Source organism: Setaria viridis, chromosome 1, assembly GCF_005286985.2.
Source record: "Setaria viridis chromosome 1, Setaria_viridis_v4.0, whole genome shotgun sequence".
Taxonomy (NCBI): Eukaryota; Viridiplantae; Streptophyta; class Magnoliopsida; order Poales; family Poaceae; genus Setaria; species Setaria viridis.
Window position 1 is genome coordinate 20,981,839 of NC_048263.2, and position 24,549 is coordinate 21,006,387.

General features: G+C 46.0%; 3 protein-coding genes and 1 long non-coding RNA gene across 5 annotated transcripts; 2 read left to right on the forward strand and 2 right to left on the reverse strand.

Moving 5' to 3' along the window:
• The first annotated feature begins 1,446 nt into the window (after positions 1-1,446).
• LOC117866014 (uncharacterized) lies at positions 1,447-5,546 on the forward strand. Its single transcript, XM_034750290.2, has 5 exons — positions 1,447-1,740; positions 1,842-2,238; positions 2,437-3,618; positions 3,720-3,808; positions 5,050-5,546. The coding sequence occupies exons 2-5, from the start codon at positions 1,978-1,980 to the stop codon at positions 5,282-5,284; spliced, it is 1,767 nt and encodes a 588-aa protein (XP_034606181.1). The 5' UTR covers positions 1,447-1,740; positions 1,842-1,977; the 3' UTR covers positions 5,285-5,546.
• A 668-nt stretch (positions 5,547-6,214) lies between these two features.
• LOC117841563 (uncharacterized) lies at positions 6,215-9,167 on the reverse strand. The gene is made up of 3 exons (XM_072291366.1): positions 8,196-9,167; positions 7,440-7,778; positions 6,215-6,738 (listed from the first exon to the last, which is right to left on the reverse strand). Exons 1-3 carry the CDS (start codon positions 9,165-9,167, stop codon positions 6,289-6,291), a joined length of 1,761 nt encoding a protein of 586 aa, XP_072147467.1. The 3' UTR covers positions 6,215-6,288.
• Positions 9,168-12,813: 3,646 nt separating this feature from the next.
• LOC140222402 (uncharacterized) lies at positions 12,814-14,351 on the forward strand. 2 transcript variants are annotated; one of them, XR_011897925.1, is made up of 3 exons: positions 12,814-13,187; positions 13,259-13,806; positions 13,916-14,351. It is a non-coding gene; the product is annotated as an uncharacterized lncRNA (long non-coding RNA). The 2 variants fall into 2 exon arrangements; XR_011897926.1 differs by having other exon boundaries at positions 13,295-13,806.
• A 1,069-nt stretch (positions 14,352-15,420) lies between these two features.
• LOC117850367 (fasciclin-like arabinogalactan protein 14) lies at positions 15,421-16,358 on the reverse strand. Its single transcript, XM_034732197.2, has one exon. The coding sequence runs from the start codon at positions 16,343-16,345 to the stop codon at positions 15,458-15,460; it is 888 nt and encodes a 295-aa protein (XP_034588088.1). The 5' UTR covers positions 16,346-16,358; the 3' UTR covers positions 15,421-15,457.
• Between the last annotated feature and the right edge of the window lie 8,191 nt (positions 16,359-24,549).

A 24,549-nucleotide genomic window follows, 5' to 3' on the forward strand; every position in this document is an offset into this window, starting at 1 on the left:
CGGGTATATATTTTGTTTGCTTCTTAATTAAATGCTTGTCACATGCAAAGAGAGCTAGGAGAGGAACACTTTCTTGGTCTCACAAGTCACCAGGAATGTAATTCTAAGATGACTTTCACAAAGAATAATGTAGAATATAAATGACTTAGATGTTCCTAATTAATCGTGATTAGTTACCATGAGAACTCAATTAAACTAATCGGCTCTCGACTCCATCTAACAGAGCATGTACATTGCTTTGAAAATTAATAACCTTTTAACAACCAATTAGATTGGTGGAGCAACCAAATGGCTATGCCAACCGAGCGGTCACGTTTAATTGAAAATGGCCCCATCAATCTGGTATAGAACTGCAGTTGCATTTTTATTTGACAAATTTTAAATGCTACATTGTACTTTTAGGGTAGAGAGAGTATCTTATGACACCATTTAAATTCTTACCATGCCAATTGGTGAAGCAATAGTTAACATATTTTTTGTGAAACAGAGGGGATGACCCCGGTTCCTCTGATTTCCTATATGGAAAAAAAACAATCAAAATGAATTTTGTGTCACCAGCAAGTAAATTAAGGGCTCGTTTGGCAGAGGTCTGGCTGTGGCTGAAATGACTCTAGCTATGGCTCCTCAGGTGGAGCAGCTTTTTTTTTTAACTTCGACTTGTTTGGTTTGAAAAACTTTTCGTAAAACAGCTTTTCCTGGTAGTTGAAAATAGATAAAAACGTGAAATGTCTTTAGTACCCTTCTCTTTTTTTCCTTTTTTATTTTCCTTTTCTCATTTCTTCCCATTATTTCTATCCTTTATTTCCTTTCCTTTCTCTATTTTATTATCCATTCTTCATTCCTTCTGTCTCCTTCCAGCACCCCGTGACGCGTCGGCCTCCTCACATTAGCACCACCACTGTCCTCCATTCCCGTGCGCCAGCGCCGTCGGCGTACTCCACCCCTGCGCGCTCTCACCACCACCATCCTCTGACCCACACACTCATGCTTGTGCCGTCGCCACCCTCCAACCTTCCTACACTCGAGCCGTTGGGGTCCTTCGCCCGCACCCAGGTGCAAGTTGGGGACTTTAGCCCCACAGAGGAGATGAAGTCGTGGGGAGTCGGAGTTTTTGCTTCCCCTCCTCCTCCTAGCTCCTCTCAGTGCAAATCGCGCGGCTCCAGCTGGAGAGCTGTTTCGTTGCTGTCTGTTTGGCAAGTCTTCAAGAAGCCCTACCAGAAGAATCTAAATACTTTTTGTTCTAACTTTTTAGAATATGTGCTTCAAATTCCAAATAGGAGTAGCCAGGACGTCGTGGCAAATGTAGCATTTTCACGAGTCGGCGACTGCGAATAATCTGCGCGGGTTTTCACGAGTCGGCGACTGCGAGTAATCTTCGCGGGTGGCATGTTCAAATGTTGCCCTCTCCCCATGTGTTGTGCGCCGGGTGCATATCCAAAATTATAACCCCCAACCAGACGACGTCACCGCCGTCGCCGTCAATCTCCCTTCACAGAAACCTTCTGCCTTACCTGCCGCCGCCACCCTTCCGTCCAACTGGGCGGCCACCGTTCCTCTCCTCTCTCCGTCAGGATCCGGCTTGCCGCCCCCGCCGCCGCAGACGCCACTCCGCCCTTCCTTCGCTTCGAGAACCCCGCCGCCCTCCGCCGTTGCATTCCCGTCTTCCACGGGTACCCAACGCCGGCGAGCCCTTCTCCTTTTATCTGGAATCTGGGTGTTCTTGGCGCCGACGTCTCCGAGGTTTGTCCCTCGACTAAATCCTGGGAAAATCTCTCGCTCTTGAAGGCTTAATTTTTAGTGGGAGGAGACGATTGATGCGCTTCTGCTCGTGATTCTTGCAGGCAGAGCTCAGGGAAAGGCCGGCCATAGGTGCCGTTCGTGAAGGACCCCTTTGCCTGCTCCTCCCATCCCGATTCTCCTCGCTCCTCCTTCTCGGAGGCAACAAATTCTCGGGTTTCCGCTCCCAATCCGCCGCCGATGCCCGACGCCGAAAAGCTCGAAGCCGCCCGGTGCGTGGTGACCCTTACTTTGTCGGAGCTCTCCCGGCACGATATCTCCTCCTCGACGTCCCCGCCTTGCGCCGACCTTCTGGCTCTCTTCCGCCGCTGCTTCCTGTTGCTGCCTCTTCTCAACGCCGGCGATCCAAGCCTAGCCGCTGAATGCTGCCGCGGCCTCCTCGCCTCCCTTGGTGCCATCCTCTCCGGCGACCCGTCCCCCTCCCTCCTCCCATCACTCGAGGTACTCGTTTTTTTTTTCTTTTTTTCTTTTTTTTTTTTGAAACGAGATGTACTCGTTAAGTGCCCTCTGTGTAGTTGGTTGCGTCAATTCCTTTACGAAAGATTCAGGAATTTGTTTGAAGTGTTGATGGCCCCTTCCACTTGAGTGTGCTGTGGGCTTATTGGTTTGGATAAGTGAACTTTGTTCTGGTTCTTGCAGGTGTTCGCTGAAAGCCTTGTTTCTAATGGGAAATTGAGGAGCTGCTTGGCCATGGCTGACTGTGCTGCACCAGAAGGCTCAAGGATCTTTACTAGGGCCCTGCCATGCCAGGGTGATCACCACCTCATGCTGGAGCTTGTGTGCCGCCATTTCATTTCATCATTGGAGAATGGGGAAGGATTTGAGGTGTTTTGGAGTGCACTTTCTTGGTTAGGGAACGAGCCACGGGGGACTCCAGAAATTAGCTTTCAGGGGGCTCTTGCGCTGATTCACAGGACCTGCTTGTTTCCTTTGCCAACTGTTGTCCAGGCACATCTTTTACTGCTCGTGTCAAGATGCATCAGTGATCGAAATGTGGACTTGCATTTGCTAGCATTTGAGCATGCCATGAATCTTTATGTGAGATATTTACCAGCATTGCATATTTTCAACAGAACTGGTGGTGTGAAAACCCCATGGAGTCGTTTTGTTAAGGAAATACCTTTATGTTGCTGTATCACAGATGCCACTGATCAGAAACTCAGAAGTCAGATCAATGGGCTGCTTTTGTTTTGCCAATTGCACTCTGGTGATGACCTGCCCACCAATGAGAATGACATTGATCGCCTAATTGAAGAACACCAGCATATCCTTCATGAAAAGTTCAGGCAAGAATCATCTATGGTTGTGAAGGATATATTGTTAAACATCTTGCACTGTGCAAAGCAAAAGGATGTGCATGAATCTGATACTGAAGTATCAGATGAGATCATTTGCCTTGCTGCAGTACTTAGAGTAATGAGTTCCTCACTTCTACACATCCTGCATTGTGTCAGCCAAATGGCATCTGCCGGTGACAAAGAAAATGTAGATTATGCAACACTCTGCACGGGGTACAATTTTATATATGAAAGTATCTGTTTGCTTGGGCAACATGAAGCTAATGGGCTTCTTAGATATGACTTACTTGATATTATTGGGATGCCTGTGGATAGGGAAAGAGCCTCAATGGCAATGTTGGCTCATTTTGCCACCATGTCACTTTGTTGTGTAAGAAAAAGGCTTGGCTTTCTGTGGAAAGGTTGCGTTGTCATGATGATAATGTCCATGAATCTTATTGCCGAAGAGGAAGGTCTGAGTACATTTGAGCTTTCTTCAAAAGAATCTGCAGTTGTCTGCTCTACCGAGGAGGGAATCTTAAAGGTAGCACTAAATATATTGATTCTTCTTGATTCATATCGACTTGCTTTTTTTGCTCTATTTTGTTGCTGCAATTTCATTTTATTTGAGTACCGCATATGCAGGTTTCTGCACGGACTAAGGCGATGGCATTACGGTATGAAGCCATACGTAAAATTCATAAAGGCAGGCGCGTTGATGGAGATGGAAGCAGGTAGCGTCTGAAACCATATTTTCAGTTGTTGCTTACGTCCACAATTGAGAAACTTGTCTTTGTTCCGTATGTTAAATGTGGAAATGAAGTCAAAAAACAATATCTTCTAGTATTTATCTTAGTAGCTTTGTACATGAAAGAACAGTAATGGGTTAATAAATTTTGATAGCAAAGGTATTGCTCCATCTGTTACTAACTTATAGAAACTGTCGAACAATTTTACCAACAATATTCAAGGACATGTACAAGTACAATGGTGCTACATCAGCCATGTTCATAAACTTGCAGATTAGTGAAGTATTAGTTGGACAAGAGAGAGAGTTCATAACCTTGCAGATCAGCGAAGTCTTAGTTGGACACGTGCGAGGGAGGGAGGGAGGTCTTCTCTTAGAGATTTATGATATCTCTAGATGTGACGTCTGAGACAATACAGTTATACATGCTTTGCCTAGTGGCATTTATTCTACAGAAACAACATTATTAGATTTCAAATTACATCCATGACATTATATTTTTGCATAGTTTAGTAATACTAAGTGCACCAGGGTACTTTCTGACATCAATTTCATACAGGAGGAATTGGCCAATGATTCAATGCCCAATTCCTTGTTATCAGTTCCCCCCTCCCTTTTCCAAATCGATGTTTAGGTGTTATGTGAACTTAATTGGTTGGAACCATGTGTTATTGACTTGGGACCTATTGGGGTGATGAACCCTGTCCCAAACTAGCACCCTGAAGAAAGCTACCATGTGCCCCATCGACCAACAGTTTTAGCTCCTGTGACCAACGTCTCCTTGACTCCATGGACCCCGGATTCCTGGTGATTCTTGGTGGGTGTATGGCAATTGCAGATAGTATATCACAATGCTGGATATGGTTCCATCGAAATGATATATTTTTTGTAGATACTTTTTATTGGAAGGACAGAGACAAATAAAAAGTATTGGTGTGCACCTTTGTCTGCAATGTTTACTGGTTTGTTGCACTACTGTTTTTGTGTATTGTGATATATAGTCAAGATCAATTTAAACCCTTCTACTGAGTTTTGATCAGGTGAATTTCTATAGATCAACAAATTGATGATGGCGAACTGTTTTGTTGTTACCATCTTTAGACCTATTATAAACATGTAGGAGTAATACTAGTTTTGTGTCTATCTTGATCTCTGATTCATGTGTCTGTTAGCTTAGCAAAATGCTAATGAATATTGATTTTGAATTGTGTTAATATTGTGTTGCAGGTTGGGCACCCCGCAGAAGTGTTTGTCCATAATTGGAAAGGCTGATGGTCATGCCTTTTTGGAGTGTCATCCCGAATATTCACCAGACTGGAGTGATCTTATGGATTTTGTTGAATGTGAAGAAGGTAGGGATTATTCAAATACCTTGAAGCAACAACGAAAGTTTAGGAAGTTTAAGTATGAGAAGAAATGGAGCAGGAAGAGACAGTCCAACATGGAATGGTTTTTAACTTAACAGAACTGATGTGTTGTTTAGCTTTTTTTCCGGCTTAGTTTAGTGGTAGATGAGCAGCAAAGTGACAACCAATGTTGCATAGCTGCACAGATGAATCATATTAGCAGGACCTCCGATCGTTAGATTGCTTTGTTGATCTTTTTGAATCGTTCCAAGAAGTAAATGTCTGAACGTGTATTGAGTTGTGTCATTAGCTTTTGTATATATGGATTTCAGCATGGTTTCTCCATTTTTGGAAATACATGATAAGGATTGGTGTGTATCTTTACATCATTTATTTTTACATTTGATGGCCTGATCTGTTTTTTGCCATTAATCCCTTGGGTGTTTTATACCATGCACTCCACGTATTAGGATTTGAAAATCTTTAAAGCATATTCTGACCACGAATTACTGCGCAGTATATTATCGATTGCTACAAAATTGATGTTGTAAACATCCGTGTGATACAATACAATTGATGATACTACTTTTGTACACTAAGCATGTGTATTGTGTGTATAATTTGGTTAATTGGTAGCATGTCTATATGGGAGGACTGTATTGCAAACTTGCATATTCTCTCAGGGCCCGTTTGTCTCGATGGAATTGAATCTCATTCTAGGAATCTAATTCTAGCAATTAGATTCAATAGGAATTAAATTACATAGAATTAGATTCATTTCAATTTTCTTGTTTGGATGTACAAAGAAACTAATTCCTAGAATTAGATTCCAAATATTGTTTGGTTGATTAGAGAGGAAACTACTTCTTTGGAAAATATAGGTTAAATCTGATAGCTTCGAAATTCCTAGCTTGGAGCTCATTATGCGTCGATGACACCCATGAACAATCTTTATGCAAGGACACATCATACACGAGTTACATACCTCCAGCTAGGAAAATACAGATAAAATACAAGATAATACTTTCAGATGAGCTACAGAAATCGTACATACAATGCCACATATTATTACAAGTTCAATAGATATTATCCATCACTTGATATAGATGAACTAGTTTCTTCACTTGTTGAGCTGTTTTAGAAGCCACCTCTTCCTCATCCTCTCTGGAAGCGCCAACAGAGACTCGTACTTGCGTGCATCACCGGTCAGGATATCAAATAGGTCCAACAAAGTGTCTTCATCCAATCCTTGTACTTCATTCAGTGTGTCTAGAATTTCTTTTGATGTTGGTCCTTTAGGGGCTTCCTCCTTTAGTGCTTCAGCAAACTTGTCTAGTTTTTCAGCCATCATAGAGGTAAAAGAGTCGCCTGACCGTTGCCTCTTTAAACTTCCTGAAGTTGCCGATGATGTGGGCTCTTTGTTACTAAGATCTTCCTTACTCATGTCTTTTGAGCTCTCAGCTGCAGTCCTTGCCGCTTCACCGGTAGCATGGTCTTTGCCAAACACCAAGCTAATTGAGTCCCAGTACAAGACAGTCTTGTGCCTATACCCAGAAGCTTCTTTGTTTTTCTACAAAAAAAACAAATGGTTAACACATGTATACAAGTCCTATGAATGACATCAGCTAACATGGTTAATGGACAGTAAGCTTGACAGAGGTTGACAGAGGTTCATTAAACATTTGACAATGGTTAATGGACAGTAAGCTTAACATGGTTAACACATGTATACAAGTCCTATGAATGACATCAGCTAACATGGTTAATGGACAGTAAGCTTGACAGAGGTTGACAGAGGTTCATTAAACATTTGACAATGGTTAATGGACAGTAAGCTTAACATGGTTAACACATGTATACAAGTCCTATGAACATTTGAGTTGATCAAGTCTATATTAGTTTAGATACACAGTAAGCTTGACAGAGGTTCTCAAATGAAAGCTTGACAGAGGTTTCAGAAAAGGACTATATTAGTTTAGATACACAGTAAGCTTGAGAAACTGGCCTCATTAAATTAGAGAACTGAAACTAAAGTCAGTGGTCAAGTTTAAAGATTCTCAACAAGCAAGTCACTGAAAATTTAAAAGACATCCGACCATGTGCAAGACCAGATACTTCATATTACTATCACCATATTCATGTCTAACAGTACCACCAGCACCACAAGAACAGGTCAGCAATCGGCCAGTCACCACATGTTGCCACCAAGCAATATTTAGTTTTTCTGAACTTAACACAAATTTAAGTAAATAAGTGGTTTTTGAAACTTACCGCCACATATTCTTCCCATACAGCATCACTATCAACAGATATTTTGTTTTTGTTCCAATCCCAACCAAATCCACTTGATTCCAGCATACCATTGATAATAGTGTAGTGTTTGTCAAAGGTCTTGTTCCTCGCCATGATGTTGTCTTTTGAGATATCCACATTACACTTTTCTCGGACATTCTTGATAGCAGCTGTATAGACATGAGACTTCCACCCATTCTGGCATCTGTCACCCTTGTTATAGTACTCCACAAATGTGTCAAGAAGAGCCTTGTCCATGTCATCATTCCAAGAAATGTAACCCCTGCCCGAGCCTGACTTCTTGCCCTTCTCCATATCCTACAGGAAAAAAGTTAACAAAAGGTTATTAGTAAAATATTAAGGAGTAAAACCAAATATCATAAGTTTAAGCATGCATTGATGATAAATTTATCATACATTGACCACGTCTTGCTTGGTAATCAGCAAACATTTGGTTAGCTTTGGTATCCCTAAAATTGCTCCATTCATTTGTTGATTGAACATTGGTAATCATACCCACTTCACTTTGAACTTCATGAGGTTCAAAAGATATTACTTGATCAACTTGGTGTATAAGTAAATCATCCATATCTCTCTGTCTATCAATTACAAAGTTGTGCAATATGCAGCAAGCATTAATGATCCTAATCTGCAAGAATTTAGTAGAAATGAGTTGCATGCTAGCTAGGGTCATTCAGAGATGAATTTCAAGCTAGGTTACTAACTACGGAATACCTGATTTTGCAAGTCAAAATATGAGTTGCTTCTTAGTATAGCCCACCTCATCTTCAATAGCCCAAATGTTCTCTCTATCACATTTCTAGCAGTTGAATGGCGCAAATTGAATAGTTCTTTGGCAGTGGATGGGTTATGCCCTTGAGCAGCCCACTCATTCAAGTGGTAGCGAGTGGATCGATATGGAGCAAGAAAGCCTGGTCCATTGGTGTATCCCGCATCTACTAGATAGTATTTCCCACTTGGAATAACAAATGCATCGTCCCGAGACATTGCATCACGTAGCACACGTGAATCTGAAGCTGATCCTTCCCATCCCGCTAAGACATAAACAAATTTCATGTGACGATCACAAACCCCTAAAACATTGGTGGTAATCTGTTGCTTCCTATTCCTATACCTCCCTTGGTCAGCCAAAGGCACAAAAACGTCAATGTGTGTACCATCTAATGCTCCAAGGCAATCTTCAAACCACTTCCACTTGGAATCCTCAGGTTGTACAGCTGATGGATCAGGAAGCTTGATAAATTCATGGCATAATGATAGAATACCTCTAAGCACCTCATTGAAGTGACGGCAGATTGGCTCAAGTGACCATCCATATGAGCTACGAATCATCCTCATCTTAGTGCCATGACCCACTACAAGCAAAAAGATTGCTACCTTTTCTTCTACCGACACATTCTTGTTATCACACATACCACATCTCTCACGTAAGATGGCACATAGGTCATAAAATGATCTCTTAGTTAGGCGCAAACTATCATAGCAATAGACATTTGATCCTTGGTACAGATTTCTTAGCATTTGTTTGCGTGTAGCTACATCTCTCTCAGCCACTTCATTCGGATCAACAATATGTCTAGGTCTCTTACGCTGATACCAGTGCACAATCATGCTCATGACAGCAGAAACAAATAAAGCAGCCACCCTTTTTCTCTTTTTCCTACTCATCTCTCTCATTTGCTCCATGCTTGTATTAACCAAGTCTATGTTGTTGTCAGGCATCTAAAGCACATATGCAAAAAGGAATATTTTAATTTATCATCAAAATGCTACACTATTTTGGATAATCAGTAACTTCTTGTGTTAAAAAATAAGAATTTCAGATTCTCAGTTAACATATATTAACTGTCACTGGAAACCTAACAGAATGCACTCAACAAGGTTCAAGGTCCAAAAAAACCGAATACACTCAACAGGTCCAAAAAACAGAATGCACTATCCATGCTTGTTTCTGTCCAGTTATATATTGCAGAATCAAAATGTACCAGACTACACTATCAAAATGTAACATTAAATGAATAATTGAACCTGCAAAGAATGCACTATCCATGCTTGTTTCATTTCAATAGCAAGCACCAAGAGTCATGAGATGGGCGTCTACTGGTCCCATCACAGTTTCTACTACAAGGTAATGCACAGCGGAACTAAAGTCTGCTCTGCTAGGTGGAAGGACCACCACAATCTCAAGTTGTTTTAAGCATCACTTCCCAGTTTGTTTGGTGTCTAAGCATGCATTTCCTAGTTTGTTTCGGTGACCAGTAATCAAGTTTCCCACACCGAAATTCACTGCATCTCAATACTGAACCAGACAACTCCTTGATGATAACACAGTAACTAACTGCCTTTATAGTTGGAGATGTCAAGTTCTGAGTGATGGGGTTCATAAGGCAGAAAACACAACAAGATTATGGTCCTGTTTGGTAGCCGCCGGAGCTCGCTAGGCCGCAGTTCTGGCCACGCCAAAGCTGCGGCGTGATTTCTTTGACAGCCTAAGCATAGATGCCCTCAGCATTTTTTTGACCTGAACAGCAGGGGAGTCCCCTACTGGCCCTATATTCTCAACAATTATGCAGGTCAACAACATCACCTCTCCATTAAGAAGGCACCCCGCGCATTCAAAATGTACCAGACTACACTATCAAAATGTAACATTAAATGAATAATTGAACCTGCAAAGTATACATAGGGTGATACCTGGGTCAGGATCTGGTGACGCTGCAAAGGAAAGTTCAGATAAGAGTAAACAGCCTCAGGAACACTCTGACATTCAAGCTGATGATAGCCATTTATCTGAAACAAGAAATGGGGAAGTGGATCAATCATCAAGCATTGGTGAACTACTCCCACACAAACCATCTGTAACATGTTAGTGAGCCTATTTCACCTTCAGTACTTGACATCCATTTCTGTGTTCATATGCAGAGAGTCTGAATAGTTATTCTAAAACTATTGCGAAGTTTCAGAATATGCATGATTCAAGACAGCTCATGGCTGCTGCTAGCCTTGCCAATAACCAGAGCAACACCAAAGTAATGGGGGTCCAGCAAGAGGCAAGTGCTTTATCTAGTAATAAAATTTATCAGTTAACAAAAATAATACTGGCAAATAGTCTGAACTCTGGAGCGCCCCAATGCCTAACCTAATTTCACTCTAGGAGATGCTCCAGGTTTGCACTAAAATGGCATATATTCCTACAAAACATTGGGGATAGGCACCAGGTGTACAAAATAGTTTTTATTCAATGTCATCAGCTTGTCACTGCCTGATTACAAAGCATATCACCATGTTGGCAAATTTAAAAGGGCAAACAGTTGGCACATGAAGCACAACCAGTACATTTGAGGTGAAGAGAAGAGGCACGGCATCGATGGAGCAAGGAGCTGGTGCAATTGTACAAGAGGATCAATTGCAAATGTTGAAAATACATTGGACTGTTGCTGGCACTCAAAATTCTGCATATGCAGCTCATGTATACTAGTACTACTCATCCCACCCTCCATGTTCTATTACAACTAACCTCCTGTTACCACAATAATTTTGCATTTCTCATCCAAACTTGTTTATATTATCTAAAAGTTTGAGTTAATTAATAATAGGAAGACCTTCCTGCATGCTCTAAGAAAAAGCTTGACTAATTATACTACTGTGATGGCCTCTTTTGCACTAATTCTGCCAGAAGCCCAGAAAGCATGGTTATACAGATCTACTGCAGCACATACATTAGTGAACATAAATCACCATGCTGAATGAGACTTGTTACCATCAAAACAGGAATTGTAAAACAGTAGAAACACATGTACAGAGCTATGGTTTACACAAATCTAGTACATATCTCCATTCTACTGAAAGTGGAAACTAGCAAGCTTAAAACTTTTGATAGACAACTAATTAGCAGTTCATGCTTAAAACTAGCAAGCTTAAAACTTAGATCTGCAAGACTCACCAAGGCAGGAGTATTGGTGGTGCACGTCGATCTTCCAGTGAGTAAAATGGATAGCTGTCGAGCTCCTCCTCCTCCCGTCCCTGTGCTTCCCTTCCCTCAGATCTGTCTACAGCCTCTAAAAAAGAACATACTCAGTGAGTAAAAAAGAACCACCTGAATTTAGGGATCAGTTAGGCGGAAGCAAAACAACCACGCCAGCGAGCGAGGGAATCTCGGCGCGGAAACAGCAGCGCGCGCGAGGATCTCGGAGAGAGAAGGTTGACTCACGGTTTCCTCCCCCGCGAAGGCGGCGACGACGCGGCGGGGCCTCCCGGCGAAGCGGTGGCCGGCCGAGAGCGCCCGGAACGAGGCCTCGAGGCGGCGGCGGGACGAGGACGAGGGGCGCGCGAGGCGCAGGGACACGGGGGCGGAGGCGAGCGGGTGGAACGGGGTGCGCGCGGGCTGGCTGGGGGCGGCGGCGGCGGCGCGGATTCAGGGGTGGCGGAGGAGGGGCTGGCGGAGGGGGTGCCGGAGGAGGAGGCGGCGGCGCGGGAGGTGGCGGCGCGGAGTCGGGGGCGGCGGCACAGGGGCGAGTCGGGACTCGGGAGGCGTCGGGAGCAGGCGAGTGGGGGCGAGGAGTCGGGGCCTCGGGGGGGAATCAGTTTCCTCATATTTTGTTCGGAATGTGGGGAAGGGAAGATGGAATCATCAGGAATCACTGTTTCTAATTCCGGAGGGAACCAAACATGGTGACCTTGGAAACTAATTCCAATTCCTGTAGATTCCAATGAAACAAACAGGCCCTCAAAGTATTTACTTTTGAATTAAAAAATTGCATGTCTAGATTGGAGGACTGCATTACAATTATTAACGATCCAAATGATTAGTTTGAATGGCTCAGCAATGATCATTTTAATGTTTGACGATGAGGTTCAACCAGAAAGCTTGTCACCTCTCCTCTGTGAGCTCCGGTTCCTTCGGCCTCTTCCATTAGCGATTAGTACCATGGCTGTGCGTTTAGCAGGACCAGCTCCAGTTTTTTCTCTAGAGGCGCACAGCAGGTATGAAAAATTCTAACTTCTAAGCCTGATTCGAATCAATTGCTAAATCGCGGATCAGCCGAACTGCGAACTACCCAAATGCTTGAGGGTTCTATATACACTGCTGAACGATTGATCGGTAAATTGTTTTAGTGCTGGGTGCCTTACCAATATCGCTACTTCATACTAAATGTTAAATGTCTTGATATTTAATATCGAGCAGATCAACCAGCGCCATTTAGTACCTAACCGGTACTAAACTTTAAGCCATGTCGTGATGTTACGGATGTCAATTGACCGATATATATATATATATATATATATATATATATATATATATATATTTTCTATAGCTGGCCACCGTCTTGCCGATCCGTCCCGAGCCGCGTCATCATCCGCCAATCCCCGCACGGCTCCGGAGCAGCTTGCACGGTTCGACTCGGCTCTGAGCCTGAACGCCAGCGCACCCACCAATTAACATCGCCGAGCGATACACCGGCGACCTCCGCTGCCCCTTCCCGGCTTCCCCAGCCCGTCCCCCGTCGCTGTAGCCCAGCGACGGCCTTGCAGCGACCCAGCGGTGGCCCTTCCGCTCTCACGACAAGCACCCTCCCGAATCGGCGGCACCATATGGAGCGGCCGGCCGGCGATGGCGTCAGATCCCGGCGGCAGGCAACGGAGAGACCCCGACCGGTCTGCGCATGGGTTATGCCGTCCTCACCGATAGGGTGTCAAGCAGCTCCGGTAATCTATCTCCTGTTTATTTCATCCGATTTGGTTTCGCAGCAGGAACCTGAAGTCAGATTATTGATTAGGCTTCAAATCAGATGACACTCTGGCCACATCCGCAGCTTCAAATCGGATGACACTCCCGTCCATGGAGACGCTCCAATCCACCTGCGGCGATTTGCCATCCATCCCCAAGGCCAGTGGGCAGCCGTTGGCATCCATCCACCGTGGGCATCGTCTAAAGCACTGCCGCCATGACTTGCGCTAGGCTTCCCCACCAATCCCAATCCGTGCATAGAGAAGAATGGATTGTGAGGTGAGCATTCGTGCAAATCTGTGTATCCCAGTTCGTTATTTTTGTATGGGCCTTCCAAATTTCTGATTAATCCATGGATGAGGAACGGGAGATTTTTTCTACACTGTCAATCCAATTTTTAGTGCTATTCCGTTGGTTTGAGGTTAGCAGCCACAAAAATCTGCCTTGTTAATTCAAAAAGATAAAACTGGTATGGTTGTTCTATTCCTGGCACGGATTGTTTTGTTGGATTATCTTACAATCCTGTCATTGTAGTATGGTACAGAAATTCGCCTTATTAATTCGAAGGACTTTGCGGGCCACAAGGGCAATGTCCAGGTCAGCCTCTCTGCTCTCTACTCTCTAATTGTACTCATGATCACCGTGCTCACGCAGCAGTTTCATTTCCTGTCCTGATATTGTTCCCTGAACTGAATTCTTCCTTCAGTGGGCGAGATGAGTGCATCAAGATAATGCCTCCTCCTGCAGAATTCGACTGGGCGAGTAGATGCAATCATTTATTTCAGTGCTTTACTACATTCCCAATCGAGCTCATTCATCATGCAATAGGAACAGTAGGCCAATTCATCATCATCTGCACATTTCTGAAATTTATACAAGTACGTTTTGCCTAAAAATTAGTTCATGCATCAGATTAACGCCTATTTCTGCAAGTTTACACAACTCTACTGTAAGAGTAGATGCAATGATTAATTCATTGTTTTACTACCTTTCCAATAAAGCTGTGTAATCCTGGAGTAAATTTAATATAGGCGCAGTTCATCATCATACGCACATATATCAAATTTATATAAAATATTGTAAAAATTATTTTGTATTAAAACAACTACAAAATAAAGTTATTAGTCGTCATGAGCTTTCAACTATGTCATTTTTGTAAAGCAATAAAATTAGTTTATTATTTTTGTTTCGTATAAAACTAAATTTCTCATCCAAGATGCTACTAAAAAGTAATTAGGCAAATATATTTCTCAATATCCAATACGAATTTCTCAATATCCAACACACTTTTATTTTTAAATACGACGATACGACATTAGTATGATATTAGTATTATGAAGAACAAAATTATATTTATTTGAACTCTAATTTCCCTCTATCCTTATAAGTAAAAAATCTTCATTCTCCGTGCATGTATAAATAAAAAATTCTAGATTATTCTCGTTCTAAAAAATCATAAATTTCTCTAGCTACAAAGCATGAAACATAAAATACTAATCATAAGAGGAGGGAGGATGAAGTTGCTAACCTTTAAAACAATTGGATGAGTGAAATCCCACAAATAGTGAAAAAACGGGCAGCACCTCCTCTAGGTCATCATGGGAGTGAAGAAGCCCGAGCTCTCAGTCAAATGGTGGAGCTGAGCTTGAGCTCGGGCACGGGGAGGAAGAAACAACATGATTTATAGGGTGTACGTTAGTACCGGTACGTTGGTCGATCCGATACTAAATGGTGCCGATTGGAGGTTCTCACCGATATTAACATGTATGAACACCATTTAGTACCGGCTTAACTTACCAACCGGTACTGATTGACTTTTAGGAGAATTTAGCCGTTGGCCACCCGGTCCCTATGCCACTATTTAGTACTGGCTAAGACCCCCAACCGGTACTAAAGGGGCTCCTGTGGTACTGTGCATGACGACTGGTATTAATTCCACGCATTAGTACCGAACCAAAAGCCAGCTGGTACTAACGCCATCGACGAATGCTCAGTTTTCCAGTAGTGATAGTATGATCCCTCGCGATCAGGGTCGAGACTCGTTCTCATATGGTTCGAATATTCCAATTCAAATCAATTTAGGACTATCTGCATACATGATTACTACTACATATAACATCATAAGTAGGCTCAACAGATTTAACACAGAAAATAGGAGGGAGGAGGGAGGTTGTTGGTTACATTAGTCGAGCACGGGGGAGCGCGAGCGCAACTCCCTTCCACGTAATTTCCAGCGCATTAGTCACCGTCAAATGATCGCCATCAGAAGCGCCACGATTCCGAGACCCGCACCGGCCACTACCCTGCCGGCGGCTGAGCCCTCGGGCGCGTCAGCCGCGTCGTCGCTGCTCTTCTTATGCGCCGGCGCGTCGGCCGCCGGGCCGTCTGCCCCCGGACCATCCGCCGTGGGGCCATCAGCCGCCGGCCCATCGGCAGCCGGGCCAGGCGCGTCGGCATCAGGTGCGTCGGCGCCGCCGTCGTCGTCGGACGGTGCCGGAGCAGGGGTCTCCTCATCCTTGGGCGACGGAGCTCCCTTCTTTCCCTTGGCCGCAGGCGCCGGAGCGAGCGCCGTGGCCTTGTGCGGGGGTGGCGCGCCGGCGTCCGCGGAGCCGCCGACGCCGGGCGGCACGATGGGGGCGCTGACCTGCAGCACGGAGATGTTGTACGGGCGGGAGGCGACGGACTTGACCATCTGGGAGTTCTTGGGCGCGCCGGGCTCGGCGGAGCCGAACACCATGGTGCCGTCGGAGCGTTTGGTGAAGTTGAGGAATCCCATGCGGTCGGTGGCCTGGCCGGAGGACTGGAACATGGTGGTCAGCAGGGTGGTGTGGTTCTTGATGGCCCCGAGCTTGGCCGTGTCGTAGTAGTCGAGGACGACGTGCATGGAGAGCACCTTGCGCTGCACGTCGGAGGGGAGGGAGGAGATGCCGCCCGCGGCGCCGTTGTCAACGGCGAGCACGGTGATGGTCTGCCGGCGATTGATGTCATCGGCGAGCTTCGCCTGCGACAGGAGGTTGTTGAAGGTGGTGAAATCGGGGAACTCGCCGAGAAGCCTCGTGATGTTGAAGGCCGCCGCCGGCGAGGTGAGGCCGGCAAGGACGAGGAGGAGCGCAATGGGGGGCAGACGCGATGCCATGGCTGCTGCCTGATTCACCGAAGTTTGTGGAGAGAGATAGCAATATAGATTAATAGATGTGCGTGGCTAGTGTCCTAAACTTAGACGTGCATGCTGGCCGGAGAGGGGGACGCTAAATCAGGGGTGCCGCATCTGCATGGCTGGGTGACGAGCTTCAAGGCTGTTCGACGGAAGGGAATGCTCGAGTGGTCAAAAATTTTCGCAGAGTACCCTGTAACTCAGCCGTTGGAATTAGGTCCTGTTTGGCAGAGCTCGCAGAGCTGATTATCTCCTTAAATCCAGTAGGAGTTCTGTCAAACAATTTTTCAGATAAAAATGATTTTTACAGAATCTGAAATGACTAAGAAGCCGGGAGCTGGAAAAAATAGTTTCTCTGATTCTGGGGAGTGATTCTCCATCCTGATTTTAAAAGTTCATGCTAGAGAATTAAAGAGAATTCTTTCAGCCATAGAATCACTTCTCTCAGAGAATCAACTCTCACTAAAAATTAAATTAGATGGAGTTCTACCAAACATGCTCTTAACCTCACCATCTCTAATATCACCATCTCTAATAAGGCCCGCCGGTTCCAAGAAAAAACGAACTAATTTCTGGAGTAATCTCACTATGCCTAACCAAGTACCTTCGGTATGAATGGCGGTATGGCCTTGTTGATGGCGCCCCACCGGACGCGAGATCGCGCTTCCCAGCTAGGCTGCCGCGACCACCGCGAGAGCCTGAATCTCGGACCCATGACAACCACGGCGACAGAAGGATGGAGGACCAGCGACGCGGGAGGAACGGAGCCTCTGGTGCCACCGGCGTCGGGCGCGGAGTCTCCGGTGAAGGCGACGCGGCTGGTGGCGGACACGGGCGGGGACGACACGCTCGCCAGGATGACAGGAGCAGCACCAAGCTCCGGGCGGCCCGACAAACCTGCAAAAGTGATTTTGTCTGGCCGTCCCGGCGCGGGGGCGACGACGCTGACAACGATGACGACGAGCACCCGGACTACGACCATCCAGGCCATGGGCGCAAGTTCGGCGACGCCTACTGGGGCTGCGCGGATGCTGGGCGCCGCGACCGCACCAGGTCACCGCCCCACCGCAACTACGCGCCGCCACAAGGACGACACCATGCCATCGGCGCACAGGAGCAGAGCATCCACAACATGTCTCAACTCCGAGCCCTGTTCCAGGCCCAAGCGACCGCGATGATGAAGCACAACCAGGTAACGACACCCACTAGCTGTCTTTCTCTGGAAGCTAGGAACAGGGACCTCCACGCCGACGACTACGCACGCAAGATCTCCTGGCTCGCCGACCGCCTAGGCTTCGACGACACATCCTCGGGCGAAAAAGCCTAGTCCGCAACCATCCCGTTGCCCCAAGTCTTCGGCACCCTGCGGGCGGCACACCTCCCGGCGCCGCCATCGCCGACGGTGGCAGACGTCGAACGGGCGCTCGACGCCATGTCCGTCGGCATCAAGCAGGACACAGCAACAGTGGGCCGCGACGACGGCCAGAAGAGGGGGCCACTGGCTGCTGGGCCAACGGCTTAGGAGACACCCCAGCTGGGCCACCAGCCCACATCACATGGCCCCGACGCGGCCTTCGCTGATGGCCCGACTGCGAACGGGGCCTCCGTTCGTCGCTCCCCCACACCGGGCCGCTCGCCCACGACACCGATCCGGATGGCGACGCAAGACGGCCCAGCGGTGCAAGGAGCCCCCTCCCCGCCTGTTGCCGGGTCGCCGGCCCATGCGGCCACCTCTGCAGGGGGGGCAGCTCGCCAAGTCAGGCCCAATGACATGGGCTTCAACGAGCAAGTCGGTCAAGAGAGCCCGCTGAACGGGCAGAGGGAGGGAGAGCAGGATTTGAGGGAGATTAATTCTCTCTTCTGCAATCCACCTCCACCACTGCTCCAGGAGCCGGAGCCACGTCGCCAACATCAACGCCGTACCTTCGACATGACGGCGGTTCGAAGGAGTGCGCGGCTGGCAAGGAAGCCATCCATCCCGGTGACCGAGAAGGCGCAAAGAAACTTATGCCGAAAGCTGGGACTAACCACTGAAGAAAAGACATCAATTGACGAGATCCTTCGCGACTTCCTGTCAATGTTCCAAGGACCCCTCCTGGAGAACATAGTGGCAGCCCTGACGGCCATCTTTGGTTTGGACGATGAAGGTGCGGACATGCTAGGAGACGCGCTCATGAACCACGCAGGCACGGCCGCGGCGGAGCTACAGCAGATTAATGGGGACCCTACAGCTTAGAGCGGTGACAACAACTTCGAGCGTCCACCGTCACTACATGTCGTTCGTCCTTCTGTTTGTATCACCAACTGTACTGCAAAGCCCTGCTGGCTGCGACCTTCGGGCATTTAATCTTCCACGCCCTGCTGGCTTCGACCTTCGAGCATTTATATGTATCACGAACCTACGAACTGCCGTACAACTAGGGGGGCCTCCTGCCCACGTCGTTCTTAGGCCACGCCTAACAACAACCACAAACAACACCTTTTGCATAACCGTCGAAGATCTTAATCGACCAAAATGCTGTAGCAACATATACTACATGAGGCCAAAAACTGCTTTATGACATACGGCAACTTGGATATTTTATCGTGGAACGTTCGAGGACTAAACGCGGCAGCATGCTGCCTACCCGTACATGATTTGATGAGATCGACGCCGTGTCAAATTGCATGCCTTCAAGAAACAAAACTCCAATCCATCGACTCCAGCCTGGCCGCCTTTCTGGGAGCCTACAAATTAAACGGCTTTGCATATAAACCGGCGATAGGCACGAAAGGAGGGATCCTCCTCCTATGGAATGACACGACGGTACAAACTCAAAACATAACAATTGGTAGATATTCCATATCGGCGGAGATAACAATCCGGCATTGCATGACCACCTTCAAGCTAACCGCAGTATACGGCCCGGTGCGACGACCCGAAAAAGAAGCCTTCCTAAGACATATGCGGCTGCTAAAACCATCTGACGACACAAAATGGATAATCCTAGGGGACTTCAATTTAATCTACCGTGCAAGAGATAAAAACAATATGAACCTCAACCGGCGGCTTATGAACAGGTTCAGAAACACCATCAACTACTGCGGCTTAAAGGAATTAAACCTGCAAAATAGAAGATTCACATGGAGCAATGAACGTAGGACACCAACGCTTGTCCGTCTCGACAGAGTTTTCTGCAACCAAAGCTGGGACCTCCGATTTGATAATTGCCTACTGCACGCGCTATCATCAGCCCACTCCGACCACTCTCCTCTGCTACTAACCAACCATGCCACCCTCCAACGCCCGACAACCTTCAAATTCGAAAACTTCTGGGTACGCTTGCCAAATTTCCAACAGGTAGTCTCTACGGCTTGGAATAGCCTGACACATCATACGGAGCCTTTTCACAGGTTGGGCCATAAACTTTATGCGACATCGCAGGCGCTAAAACGCTGGAGCAGATCAATGCTATCAGACGTAAAAATGAAGATGCATATGGCTCGGGAGGTCATACTACGTCTAGAGGAGGCACAGGATAATCGCGCACTATCTGCGGCGGAAACGCAACTAAGGGGCAAACTCAAACAGAGACTCATGGGATGGGCAGTCATCGAGAGAGCCAGGAAAAAGCAATGCTCCAGAGTCAAATACCTAAAAGAAGGAGATGCCAACACAAGATTCTTCCATTTAAAGGCAAACGGCAGGAGGAGAAAAAACTTCATTCAAAAACTAAGTAAGGACAATGGCTGGGCCTTCACCCATAACGACAAACAACAAATCATGCAAGAGCATTTCCAAAATGTTATGCGGGAACCGCTGCGCAGAACGCTCGACTTAAACTGGTCAGCTCTAACCTTCCCGACTGTCGATCTGTCTACGCTCGATAACCCGTTCACGGAAGACGAGGTCCGACGGGCCGTCTCACAGATGCCTAAAAACAAAGCGCCCGGACCAGACGGTTATACAGGACTCTTCTTCACCACCTGCTGGGAGACGATCAAAGGTGACCTCATGGCGGCAATATCTTCCTTCTTCAACTCTCGCTGCGCAGATTTAAACCTACTAAACAAAGCCACAATCATTCTAATACCCAAAAAAGAAGGGGCTGAGAGCATAGCAGATTACAGGCCCATCAGCCTGATCCACGCCATTGCGAAGATCATAACAAAGACCTTAGCCCTACGCCTAGCTCCATTCATGAACCAACTAGTCTCACCATGCCAAAGCGCTTTCATCAAAGGACGAAGCATTCATGATAATTTCCTCTACGTCCAAAACCTGGCACGCCGATTCCACAGACACAGTCAACCGACCCTGCTTATGAAGCTCGACATATCCAAGGCTTTCGACTCAGTACGATGGGACTACCTCCTCACCATGATGCAACGCAGAGGATTCCCACCAAAATGGAGAGACTGGATCGCGGCTATCCTGACCACGTCAACATCACGAATTTTACTCAACGGACTCCCCCTGGAACACATACAACATGGAAGAGGACTCCGCCAAGGGGACCCGCTCTCACCGCTACTTTTCATCCTAGCGATAGACCCCCTACAGTACCTGCTATCGGCCGCCACGAAAAAGAGACTGCTTCAAAAACTAAATAACCGTGCGGTAAAAATGAGAACATCCATGTACGCTGACGACGCGGTGATTTTCATTAAGCCTACTACAAGGGACGTCACAAATCTGAAGAACCTCCTGCAAAATTTCGGGGAAGCGACAGGCCTCAAGACGAACATCCAAAAAACTAGCGTCACACCGATAAGCTGCTCTCACACTAACATTCCAGAAGCGCTCCGCAACCTCCCTGTAGTGCAGAGGAATTTCCCGATAAAATACCTGGGCCTTCCTCTAACGGTCGAACGACTACGCCGCATAGATTTCCAACCACTGATCGACAAAGTGGCGAGCAAACTGTCAAAGTGGAAGGGAAGGAACCTCACGCAGGCCGGTCGATTATGCCTCACCAAGTCCGTCCTATCCTCACAACCCGTCTACACCCTAACGGCCCTCAGAACGCCCAAAGAAGTACTAGAGGACATCGACAAAATAAGAAAACGTTTTCTATGGGCAGGAGACAAAGAGCTCACCGGGGGAAAATGCAAGATCAACTGGACGAGGACAACTTTACCAAAAGAGCATGGCGGCGTGGGAATTCTAGACCTTCATAAATTCGCAAGAGCGCTCCGCCTTAGATGGCTATGGCATGAATGGGCTTCCCCGGACAAGACGTGGGTCGGAACCGCAACTCCATGCGACGACCGAGATAGACTGCTTTTCGCTGCATGTACGACGATCCAAATCGGCAATGGGGACAGGACACGTTTCTGGCAGGATGCGTGGGTAGCAGGCCGACGACCAAAGGACATCGCTCCACAACTCTACGCAAAAACCAAAAGGAAGAAGAAGATAGTGCGAGAGGCAATCCACAACAACAACTGGATCAGAGATCTTCAACTCACAGCAGGCCTTACAAACACCCTCTTGAACGAATTCGTAGACCTATGGCCTCTAGTCCAACAGTACCAATTAAACCCGACTCAGGAGGACGAAATTACATGGAAATTCACCCTGAGTGGTCAGTACACCACTGCTTCTGCATATAAGGCCCAACTCCTAGGTACCGTGAAGACGACTAATCTTGCAACAGTGTGGCAAGCCTGGGCACCAGCAAAATGCAAATTTTTTGCCTGGCTAATTCTCCAAAATAGGGTCTGGACTTCAGACAGATTAGCAAAACGGGGCTGGGACCACACCCCAACATGCACCCTATGCCGATGCACGATGGAGACCACGCATCATCTCCTAGCCGAATGCAAATACACAAAGCAAATCTGGAAACTCGTAGCCCAATGGTTGTCACAGGAAAGCCTGCAACCGGATCAATGGAAGCACAGCATAACGGCCATAGATTGGTGGACCAATATCACATCAACAACAGGAATCCCGCGTAAAGCGTTCCGAAGCCTCGCCCTCCTCATTATGTGGGAAATATGGAACGAGCAAAATTCCCGTATCTTCCGCCACCAGGGTTCCCCGACGACATCATTAATGGCAAAAATCAAATCCTCAACCAACATGTGGTTAGCAGCGGGAGCGAGAGCCTTAGCGGCCCTTCTTTTGTAAACACAACACTCTGGGTGCCTCTCTGTCCTTTTCCTTTTTCCTTTTTCCCTCTCTTTGCCTGGTTCGCCGGCTGTAACCCTACTCTATCAATGAAATAGGCACACTCTCGTGCCCTTTTCCTTTCAAAAAAAAAAACCAAGTGCCTTCTTTCCACCCTTTGGAAGAAATGACATCACTTTTGGAAGAAAAACCTCAACAGTAGTGTCCACTTATGGAGTATATGGTTTCCTCATCGTCTGTGGATTCCGGCGAAGCCTGCACACCACCAGCGTATCGAATCTTCGTGCGCATTGCAAATTCCGTTCACCAGCAGAAATACCAAAGGGGCCTCCTGCTTTCTTCGATGACCATCCGGCGTCGCATTCTTTCGAGGACTTTATCCAATCTCTTTCAGACTTTTGGTAGCTTTTCTTGTATTGAATCTAGTGATACTAAAGCCTATACTTGATACTTGAGTAACATGTTATTAGTCTCAATAACTATGTTGTCAATCAATTCAGAAAAAATCCAAACTATAGCCATATTCCCTACAATCTCTCCTTCGATGATTGATGACAGTACAACCAAAGTAAATAAAATGATACTGAATGAAGAGCATGAACATCCTACTTTCTTGGATGCCTGGTAAGAACAAACTGTGAATGCAGAAATGAAAGGAAAAAAACTCATATTTTGCTTCTTACCTTTGTTTTGTCATCCCGTTTGCCTTTGGCCCTTCTCCCATATGGGACATATGCAGAAGGTCATCCTTGATCAAGCATTTCTCTCCAAATCTTCTAGATCTTGTTTTCCTCATATTTTCCCCCCTGTTTTCCTTGCTTTGGTCATCAAAGGGTCTTTTGGTTCTCTCGCTCACCCTTGCCTAGCAAGGTTATAGAACAAGCAAGCATGTTTAATTACTTTGCTTGGTTTGAATTAGCAAGGTTATAGAACAAGCAAGCATGTTTGATTACTTTGCTTGGTTTGAATTAGGGCAAGATGAGTAAAGATTTCCTTACTTTTGAGATAGAGCCGGATTTGCTCCCCTCACCTAGCAAGGTTAATTTGCCTTGCCAAGTCTTGTCGAGCAAGGTTAGTGCAAATTTGGACAAGACAACCAAGCAGACCCAAAGTTTCACCCTTTATCATCGTATCTGAAAAAGAACTCAGAAGGGAAAACATTAAAGTATTTGGGAGAGAGCTTCATAAATCAACAAGATACGGAATGTCAGTGCTCCTGCAATAATGATTGTGGAAACAGTGGTGCAGACTCGTGTTTCTTAATTCAAGGAATCAATTTTAGAGGTTGTACTAGCAAATTGTGTGTTGATGGTTTGTCACGATAGTGAATTATGTGTTCATGCCTAAGTCAATTTGATTACTCATGCTACCATCTTTTATCAAAAAGTGTTGCATTGATAACTTCTATGAGTCCCTCAAATAGATATTTAAATGATTGAGTAGGGAAGAGGATGCATAAGGTGCACGGGTAATCTCTGCGGTAGGCTACAAGAAGGTGCTAGCTAAAGATGTTGCAAAAGCCAACATCATACTCGATGGGTTCTTTCAAGTGACTACACGGACTATATGTCACCATATGCCTAGCCTAATTTAGAATTTTCTAGCAGTAGCATGAATGAAAACAAAATGGCTTGTTAGGCATCAAGGACCAAGATTAAAAGTATTGTGGATTTGTGGTGATCACATTGTGGAATAATTTCATTGTGCCATAGATGTGAGAATCACCAATTTGAACTCGAATTAAGTGAATTGATGGTCATGCCAATAGGATGAGAGCCGACACTTACTTGTCTTGCGACGTGTCAAGTGACAACCCATACCTAGAGATGCAAGACTTGGTGCAATTCAACATAACAAGAGACAAATCCGGTAGTCTCGGTAGGTGTTTCACAACATGCCCAAGATCGAGCAACACCAACCATACAAATCGTACGTCACCACATGAACCATAATGAGCAATTTTAACTTTACACAAGTTCAGCAATTAAGATTACAAGTTCATTACATACATGGTTCAAATCTGAAATTTTGTTAAATGAGCTCCAAAATACAAGTTTTGGACTCAAGACGA

Coding starts and splice junctions, on each gene's coding strand:
- LOC117866014 (XM_034750290.2), top strand. CDS start 1,978: ATGCCCGACGCCGAAAAGCTCGAAGCCGCCCGGTGCGTGGTGACCCTT. Junction 3,619..3,719: donor CCGAGGAGGGAATCTTAAAG/GTAGCACTAAAT, acceptor CCGCATATGCAG/GTTTCTGCACGGACTAAGGC. Junction 3,809..5,049: donor GTTGATGGAGATGGAAGCAG/GTAGCGTCTGAA, acceptor ATTGTGTTGCAG/GTTGGGCACCCCGCAGAAGT.
- LOC117841563 (XM_072291366.1), bottom strand. CDS start 9,167: ATGGAGCAAATGAGAGAGATGAGTAGGAAAAAGAGAAAAAGGGTGGCT. Junction 7,779..8,195: donor ATTTTGACTTGCAAAATCAG/GTATTCCGTAGT, acceptor TTTTTCCTGTAG/GATATGGAGAAGGGCAAGAA. Junction 6,739..7,439: donor TATGGGAAGAATATGTGGCG/GTAAGTTTCAAA, acceptor TTTTTTTTGTAG/AAAAACAAAGAAGCTTCTGG.
- LOC117850367 (XM_034732197.2), bottom strand. CDS start 16,345: ATGGCATCGCGTCTGCCCCCCATTGCGCTCCTCCTCGTCCTTGCCGGC.